The sequence below is a fragment of the Lipotes vexillifer genome, unplaced genomic scaffold, assembly GCF_000442215.2.
Source record: "Lipotes vexillifer unplaced genomic scaffold, Lipotes_vexillifer_v1.1 scaffold1162, whole genome shotgun sequence".
NCBI lineage: Eukaryota > Metazoa > Chordata > Mammalia > Artiodactyla > Lipotidae > Lipotes > Lipotes vexillifer.
This window is the reverse complement of record NW_006779033.1, coordinates 1,291,675-1,301,309: the sequence shown is the minus strand read 5'-3', so window position 1 is coordinate 1,301,309 and position 9,635 is coordinate 1,291,675. Positions and strand designations below refer to the sequence as shown.

The window sequence follows — 9,635 nt, the reverse complement described above, 5'->3', positions numbered from 1 at the left end:
CATTGACTATATTCCCCACGCTGTACATTTCATACCCATGACTTCTTTTGTAACTGGAAGTTGGTACCTCTTAATCTGCCTCATCCATTTCTCTCTTCCCCCAACCCACCTCCCCTCTGGCAACCAACTGTTACTTCTCTGTAGCTAAGACGTTGTTTCTATTTTATTACGTTTGTTTATTTGGTTTGTTTTTTAGATTCCACATATAAGTAAAATCATATGGTATTTGTCCTCTGTCTGACTGATTTCACTTAGCACAATACTTCTAGGTCCATCAATGTTGCTGCAAATGGCAAGATTTCATTCTTTTTTATGGCTAATATTCCATTATGTATATATGTGTATGTGTGTGTGTGTGTGTGTGTGTGTGTGTGTGTATCACATCTTTTTTTTTTTAATGGATCTTTATTTGAGTATAATTGCTTCACAATACTGTTAGTTTCTGTTGCACAACAAAGCGAATCAGCCATATGCATACATATGTCCCCATATCTCTTCCCTCTTGCGTCTCCCTCCCTCCCACCCTCCCTATCCCACCCCTCTAGATGGTCACAAAGCACCGAGCTGATCTCCCCGTGCTATGCGGCTGCTTCCCACTAGCTACCTATTTTACGTTTGGTAGCGTATATATGTCCATGCCACTCTCTCTTCGTCCCAGCTTACCCTTCCCCCTCCCCGTTCCTCAAGTCCATTCTCTACGTCTGCGTATTTATTCCTGCCCTGCCCCTAGGTTCTTCAGAACCTTTTTTTTTTTTTTTTTTAGATTCCATATATACGTGTTAGCATACGGTATTTGTTTTTCTCTTTCTGACTTATTTCACTCTGTATGAAAGACTCTAGGTCCATCCACCTCACTACAAATAACTCAATTTCGTTTCTTTTTATGGCTGAGTAATATTCCATTGTTTACATGGGCCACATCTTCTTTATCCATTCATCCGTTCTCTTGGGGGTTCTCCCCGTCTCCTTGGGCATCAGGGTCCCCCACCAGCAACCGGCAGGCGCCCTAGTTTTGAGAAGACACGAACTCTGCGCCCTCCCGTGCCACCATCTTGACTCCTTTATACCACATCTTCTTTATCCATCTATCTATCGATGGGCACTTAGGTTGCTTCCATATCTTGGCTGCTATGAACAATGCTGCGGTGAACATAGGGGTACATGTATCTTTTTGAATTAGTGTTTTTGTTTTCTTTGAGAAAATACCCAGAAGTGGAATTGTTAATCATGTGGTAGTTCCACTTTTAATTTTTTTGAGGAACCTGATGCATTTCCCTGATGATTAATGATGTTGAGCATCCTTTTCATATGTCTGTTGGCCGTCTGTACATCTTCTCTGGAAAAATATCTATTCAGGTTCTCTGTCCATTTTTCAGTCAGACTGTTTGTTTTTCATGTTGAATTGTATGAGTTCTTTGTATATTTTGGATATTAACCCCTTATCAGGTATATTGTTGGCAAATATAATTTTTATAGATATTTAATAATATTTTAATAATATTTTCTTTCAATTCGGCTATGGTGTTTCTTCAAAATTGAGTAATTTTTCAGATTTTACCTTTCCTTTTTGACTATTATCAACACGTTTTTCAATTCAAAAAGAGTTACAGGTACTGGGACAACAGGGCACCCCATATGCAAAAAAATTAAGTTGTACCCCTACCTCATATCATAGATATTGAAATGGATTAACAATCTAAATACAAGAGCTAAAACCACAAAAGTCTTAGGAAAAAACATAGCTGTACATCTTCATGACTTTGGATAGGGCAATAGATTCTTAGCTATGACACCAAAAGTATAAGCAACAAAAGAAAAAAAATAAACTGAACTTCATTGAACTAAAAACTTTTGTGGATCAAAGGGCATTATCAAGAAAGGGACCTAAAGATGGGAGAGAATACTTGCAAGTCACATATCTGATAAGGGTCTAGTATCCAGAATATATAAAGAACTCTTACCTTGACAACAAAAAGACAAACAACCCAGTGAAAAAATGAACAAAGGACTTGAACAAACTTTTCTCCAAAGAAGATATATACAAATGGTCAGTAAGCACGTGAAAAGATGCTCAACATTATTAGTCGTTAGGGAAATACAAATGAAAACTACATGAGATATCACTTCCCACTCACTGGGATGGCCATAATTTTTTTTTTTTTAAAAAAAGAAAGAGAATAACAAGTATTGGCAAGGCTATGGAGAAATTGGAACCCTTATACGGTGCCAGTGAAAAGCAGCCACTGTGGAAAGAAGTTTGGTGGTTTCTCAAAAAGTTCAACATACAATTACCATACGACCCAGCAATTTCCTCCTAGGTATTGTACCCAGAAGAATGAAAAACAAATATTCCAATAAATACATGTACGTGCACATTCATAGCATAGGAGCATAGGATTACTCACAAATAGCCGAAGGGTGAAAACAAACCAAATGTCCACCAATGGACGGTTGGATAAACAAAATGTGCTCTATCCATACGATGCAATATTATTCAAACATAAAAAAGGATGAAGTGCTGACACCTGCTACAACATGGATGAACCTTGAGCACATTACGCGAGGCAAAAGAAGCCAGACACAAAAGGACATATATTATACTATTCAACTTACATGAAATTACCAGCACAGGTACATTCATGGAGATGGAAAGCAGGTTGGTGTCTGCCGGCGGGGTGGGAGAAGGAGGGAATGGGGAGTAACTGCGTGGCGGGTACAGGGTTTTCCATCGGGGTGATAAAATATTTTTGGAACTAGATCACCGTGGTGGTTGCACAACATTGTTAAAGGCCAATGCATTGTTCACTTTAAAATGGTAATTTTATGTTATGTGAATTTCACCTTGATAAAAAGAATTCTTAAAAGAAAAACCAATAAAATCGCTGATTTCTAATCCGTTTTTTTTTTAAGTCACAGAGCTCATCAAAGATCAAACTGCTCGTCAGTGCACAATAAGTGGCACACTGATGTGTAAAACACAGTTCCAACCCCTGATGAACTTAAAGTCTAGCTGGAGAACGCAACTACCATAAGAGACACGCCCTCCCTCGGTGCAGTGAGAGTTCAGACACACGTCTGGTTACGCAGAAAAGGAAGCATTTCTCGGAGAAGAGAAGACATTGGAAATGAGCTTTAAGGGTTGAATGGGATTTTTACCGTTAGAGTTTGAGGTGCAGAAATACAGTAACACGAAGAAAGGTGTGATCCCTACAAGGGGTCACACGGTAAGTTTAAGGGCATCACCTAGTCCAGCCTGGTTGTCCTCAAAGCTGCCTAATTCCGGCATGGGCACTAGTAGTCAGGTGTCAGAGGACGGTGACTCCACCCCTTTGCAGCCCCAGCGCAGTATTTGGAACATTCGTGGTGACCGATGAATGTTAAAGAAGGATAAAATTAAAATGAGCATTAAAGAAACTTCCTAAAAAGCACAAGCACCAGGAAATCTATAAAATGGTAGCGACAGCGAGTAGCTTCTAATACTACTGAAATGGCCTAAGGCAAGTATGTGACCAGAGTTGAGAACACAGCGTAACTGGAGAGGATGGTACATGGAATGAGTGGGAAGTAAGTCTGGGGCCACAAAGGAGAACTCTGCCTGCCGTCCTGTGGAGTTTGGGCTGCATCTCAAATACAGCAGGGAATCATTAAGTTCTCCTGTCCCGCGATCCTGGTTAAGTAGCACAAACAAGTGGTCAGCAGGGGAAGAAACAAGGGATTGTGCTGGCGGATCGTTCAGCCGGGGGGGGGGGGGGGGGGGGGGGGGGGGGAACCTGCCCAGGCCCATCCTCCGGGCGCTGTGGAGTGGGATTTGGGGACACAGAGAGGGAAAAGCCCCCACGCACGGGGAGTGCATCCCCTATGGGGAGGAAAGTCTGCCGCAGAATAGAATGCTGCTGGCTTTGTTGTGCCTGATGAAGAAAACAAAGGGGCGGTCGGCACAGAACCTGGGTCCAGACTCCATGCAACACTCCACCACTGTCACGGCCAAAGTGGCCGCAGCCTTCCTCGTCCACCTCCACCAAACTCTTGTGCGCAAACCTGGACAGACACAGGTCACTGCCGGCTGACATGGCCGAGAAGTCAGCCCTGCCCTGCTGGAAGTCATCAACCACCCCCAGCCCCTGCAGCACAGGCCCCAGGTCATAAGCCTCTTCCCGTTTAAATCTCGGGAGGAAAACGTCCACTTCTGTGCTTTTCATGCAGTCTGGGTGGGTCCAGGCGAGGAATTTCTCAAAAGTGAGATGTTTTTCCACCTGAAAGACCAGAATTCCACTTTGTGATTCCTACTTCAGCACGTCAGGCACCCCTGACCCTTTCTCCTCTCGCAGACGGACCAGCGCCCCCGTCACGTGCCAGGACAGGTGTGCAGGACAGGTGTGCAGGACAGGTGTGAGATCTCATACTAGCACTAGTTCACACTCGGCTTCCTTCCAAGCCGGGGGCTGGCGGGGAGGTGCCCAGGCAGCCCAGAGCCACCGGACCCTGGCTGCTCTCTCCTCACCCACGGCTTTCAGGAGACAAACTTTATCCTGACAATTCTCAAGGCCCAGTTTACTCTGCCTTTTTTGCTTTGAACTTTGATTATTTTTGAAGGCAACAAGACATTGCTGCTTAGAAAAGAGATGGACAAGAAAGGGCTCTCGGTGTAGCCTGCCCCGAAGGGAGATCTCCCCCCTCGAGGTGGGGCCCGTGTGCTTTCTGGAGAAGAGACCTCACAGGGAGAGGCCCACGGCTGCAGCTCGGCTCACAGCGGCCCGGCCCACAGGACATGGGGACGCTGCCTGCCACCCAGTGCCCAGCTAGAATCTACCGGGCAGCGGTCAGCTCTCAGCCTAGGGATCCACACCAGAAGAAGCAAGGTGGCTGGGGAGAGTCATCTTGGGAGTTTCTGGCTCTGCCCCTTGAGTGAGGCTCCTGCCTCATCCCCTGCCCCCATGTTAGGTCATTCCCTGTCTCAGGTTCTGAACAGAGACATGAAAATATAATGCTCATAACAATGATTATGATAATAACAGTGGATCACATTTACACAGGGCTTATTGTGGACCAGACAGTGTGCTATGCTTGTTACCTGAACTACCCCCATTTTATCCTCGTAATTAGGCTATCAGGCAGATGTTAGCCTTGTCCCCACGTGAGAAGACTGAGGCTGGGATGAGTGATGTGACAAGGTCACGTGGCGATAACGGGAGAAATAGGTCTTGAATAACCGTTGCATCCAGAGCCCAAGAGCCTGAACACTGCCTGCTGCCTGGCTGCCCGCATCCCAGCCTGAAAGGTGCACCCCGAAGGTGGAGGAGGGGCTTGACTTGTAGCCTAGAAGGAAGGACATGAGGGTATTGCAGGGTTCAACTCACCGAGCTCAGAGCCACGTGGCCATCAGGGAGCAAGATGACATGCTGAGCTCCTCGCCTGCGTAGGGCAGCTCGAGGACCTACGCCTGCACCTCCTCTATGTGGGTGAGTCTAAACGCTCCTTCCTGAAACATCATCTGCACCGGCCTTTGCTCCTTCTGCCGGGAGTAAACACGTGAGGCCGGAATTAAAAACCAATTCCTGAAAGAGGCAACATGATTCCAGAGTGTTTGCGGCACCCGGGATGGAAGCAGGATTTGTGCCCTAGTTAATAATTACAAACTGTCCACCAGCAGCTTCCTGTTCCCATCACAAGGCATCTGCTGTCAGCAGACAGGTGCTAGCCTGGGAAAGGAGATGTTTCCTTCAGCAAAATACATGTGATGCTCTGCATTTTCCAGAACAGGAAGTCAGATTTGCCACAGTTAAAAATATGCCCAGCAAATACACCTAACCAAACAGTATAATCAAATGAAGTTAAATAGAAAATTATTCCTATTTAATTAGAAAAAGGTTTTATGATAAAGTGGGATGAAGCCTATAGTTTCACAGCAATGTGGTCCAGAATGTAGATGGATGCACAGGCTCAGAAAGCAGTGTGGCAGCAAGTGTCAAGAGCCACACGGGTCTTCATGCACTTAAATCCAATTGTCTCAATTCTGATATGCTAATTTGAGGAAATAACTTTTTTAAACACAGAAATGCTATATGCATGCAGAAGTTAACTGAAATACTACACTGATTAAATTCATTTTTAAAAGTTGACACAGGTCACCTATTATAAAAATTAAGATAGTTTCTAAAATCCATGCCCCAAAAGTTGTTCTCCCCCTCCCCCCTTTGCAATTAGAAGGCTGATTATTTAAAGTACACCTTATTCTAAGAAGAGGGTTTTACTCCTATAAATTTCCTAATTGCATTAAAATCGTATTTTGTTTTAGGGGCTGAGAGGTTTGGCAAACTATTTTAATGCCTGCCTAAATCGAAGTTACACCTCAATGTCAAGACTAAGGTCTTTGTCAGTTTTAATATTAGAAAGCTATAAATACTGAATTTATAATGAGAAATTAATTAACAGCAAATCAAGTCTATATTTATTCACATTTTTTAAATACCTGATTAAAGAAATATGTTTTCATGTTCTCTCCCCCTGCCCCCTCCCCCTGTCACACACATATCACACACACTTCCTTAACACCTGTGGGCTGTTTAAAAAAAATTTTTTTTTTTTTTGTGCTTTTCTATCTGAGCAATTTGGGCTTAAAAGAAAAACTTCAGTTTCCAGAAATGAATGTATGATGGACACATTCATACAGCAATGACTGGATAAGAAATTATCAAGGCAGTAGGGTAATAAAATGCAAAAAAGTCCCAGCAGAAAGTGTTTTTTATACCTTCAGTTCTTACCTACTGAGTTTAAAATTTCATTCAGAAATGTTAAGTTTCAAATTATTTTTTAACCAATCATTTATATTTTTACAAAGTTAATTTTTCCATTCAATTTCTTCAGCAAATTCTCAGGATGTTCAAAATTCCCCCACCCGGTTTACTCTAAAAGGCATCTCCCTTGTGTACGTTTTGTTGAATTGCTCATTCCACCTTCCTTTGAAGTAGGCTGTGTTGATGAGAACCAGCTTGGTCTGTGCATCAGCTGAGTTACCCAACAACAATTCTGGAATTTTACCTTCAGGGAAAAGTAGAGAATACAAAGCATGATGAATCAACCATGATAAGGCTTATTGGAACATCCTTGATGATTAGTCTAGAACCAAACATTCTTTTTTCAAATTTGCTGAGTTTGGATTGGTATATAGAGAAATAACACACGCCGGTGGTATTTATTATCACTGGTACACCCCGGCGGTATTTATTATCACTGGTACACCCCGGTGGTATTTCTTATCACTGGTACATCCCGGTGGTATTTATTATCGCTGGTACATCCCGGTGGTATTTATTATCACTGGTACATCATCGGGACATCTGCAAAGTCAGTGACGTGAACCACTTCCCCGTCACTCAAGGAAAACTCTGCTCCAGGTGGGAGAACAAGACAAACAGGAAATGAGGGATGGGCTGGAGAGGCTACGGTCATCTTATGTGGTCAAATGCCCCAAAGCTACGTCCAGGGCAAACATTCCACGACTGCCCGTGGACACGGCACAGGCAGCCACAACGAATGGCTCGAAGGGGAAATCACCAGCCATGGACAGCATGAGTGCATTGATGAAATTCTGGAAGCCTCCAGAAAAGATGCTGGGTCTGGAGCCAGAGAGCGAAGAGAAAGGAGGCCACCTCAATAAACCCTGAATGCTGTTGACCTAACACAAGGCAATTTTAGAATTGTACTTTTTTTTCATTTTAAAGCTCAAAAATATTTTATGTTGGAAGATCCATTTACTGTTGCTCTCCATCCAAAAAATAAGTGCAATGTTAAGGTAATTAGCTAAGTGTGGTATTGGCAGCAGAGGTCAAGCCAGCTTGAGAGCCTTGGGAAAATCAACAGAAATCACTCACAGGTGCACTAGCGCACACGCGCACGCACACACGCACACGCACACACGGCTCCTGGGAGCAGTGAAGTCCAATCCTTTCCCATCTGAAGAGGAGGACAGGGTCAGGGAGGAGGAAGGGGAGGAAACCCCAGATGAAAAACTGGTAGGTGCTCTGCCTGGTCCCCATACACCACGTCTATTCTTTTGCGGTACGCGGGCCTCTCATTGTTGTGGCCTCTCCTGTTGGCGGAGCACAGGCTCCAGATGCGCCGGCTCAGCGGCCATGGCTCACGGGCCCAGCCACTCCGCGGCATGTGGGATCTTCCCGGACCGGGGCACGAACCCGCGCCCCCCGCATCGGCAGGCGGGCTCTCAACCACTGCGCCACCAGGGAAGCCCACCACGTCTCTTCTTGCATATATTTATGAAGAGACTCCTCGTGAGATTTTCAGTTATGACTCAGGCCACGGTCTCCCCATTTGCCAGCTGATACTTGAAAAATGCGTGAGATGCCGAATTGTATCCAGACAGGCTGGAAACGGGTATAAAATGGGCTGTGAGGCAAAGGACTTTCACCTACAGTGGCTACTCAGTCTGGGGACGGCCCTCGGCTCCCTATGGCCAACCATTATCCCATAACCCATAACCCAGCTCAGAGCACCTGCCTTTCCTGTTCTCCAGACCTCAGGTGACTCTTGTACACTGGAAATGGGGCCGAGAAATGTGCATTGTTTTGTTCTGTTTTTTTTTGTTTTGTTTTTGGCTCAGAAACACGGATTTGGAAGCTTCCCTCATTCCTCCCACCCAAAGCCTCCAGAGTAGACTGAGCATGACAGCGGAAACCAGTGCCTGGGAGACATCGGAGTGGAAAGGCAAAGAGGAAGGGGGCGTCCAGGAGAGGACAGTCGGGGTGACGGGGTACAGCCAGTGAGAACGGGCAGGCTGTGTCTGTGAAGCAGGGAGGTCGGCGGTGTTCGCGCTGGTGGGCAGGTCGTCTGAAACTGGGGGCACATCTGAAACTGAACGAGGCACGGCCATCGTCCCCCAGCCCACATTTCTCCGGCCCACCTTGGAAATGAGACCCTCTCTCACCCAACCGCTGGCCTCAGGCCCCCTTCATCCATCACACGAGTCACCAAGCCTTGCCTGCTGCCTCCGCGCCGCCGGCTGAGAGCCTCAGGACAGAACGGGTCCCCACCTCTCCCCACATACACTCTGCGCAGAGGAAGGCGGAGTCCTAGCCCTCCACTCAGCTCTTAACCCGCCCACGGCCCCTGGGATCAGCTCAAAGCGCACTTGCCCTAAACGACCCAGCCTCCTGCCCCGGCCTCCGGAACCCCTGCAGCCCCTCCAAGCCACGTGTGAGCCTCCGAAAGCACTGTTTGCCCGACTCCGGTTTACGGCGCTCACCCTTCCCTCTCCACGCAAGCATCACGGCCTCAGGCGGCGTCCTAGTCCCCACCCTGCGCGACTCTCCCAGACCCTGCGCCCCGGACGCGCGCCCAGGCCCGAGCCGCACAGCCAGCGCTCCGGTAAACAGGCTGCCCCGCCCGCCCCGCGCTCTGCGGGAGGGGCCCCCAGCGCCCCGCCCCGCCGGGACGCACGGTTCCGCCGGGACCCCGACCGCTGGGACGGGGGCGGGGACGGGGACGGCGGCAGAGGCAGGCGAGGTTCTGAAAGGGAAAGCGCGGCTGCCAGGGGCTCTGTGTGCAGTGAGAAGGGACGCCAGGGGCGCGTGCAGAGGGGCGAAGAGGACCCGGACCCCTGGGTTTTTCCACTTGCAGGA

The 9,635-nt window shown here is 47.0% G+C and overlaps 1 protein-coding gene across 1 annotated transcript; it reads right to left on the bottom strand.

The window, feature by feature from the left end:
• Nucleotides 1–3,856: 3,856 nt before the first annotated feature.
• On the bottom strand, nt 3,857–6,988 carry LOC103076703 (serpin B9). Its single transcript, XM_007472222.1, is given in 5 exon segments — nt 3,857–3,998; nt 4,000–4,253; nt 5,358–5,395; nt 5,398–5,509; nt 6,896–6,988. Coding segments are annotated over 5 exon segments (567 nt in total). The 5' UTR covers nt 6,917–6,988.
• Nucleotides 6,989–9,635: the final 2,647 nt, after the last annotated feature.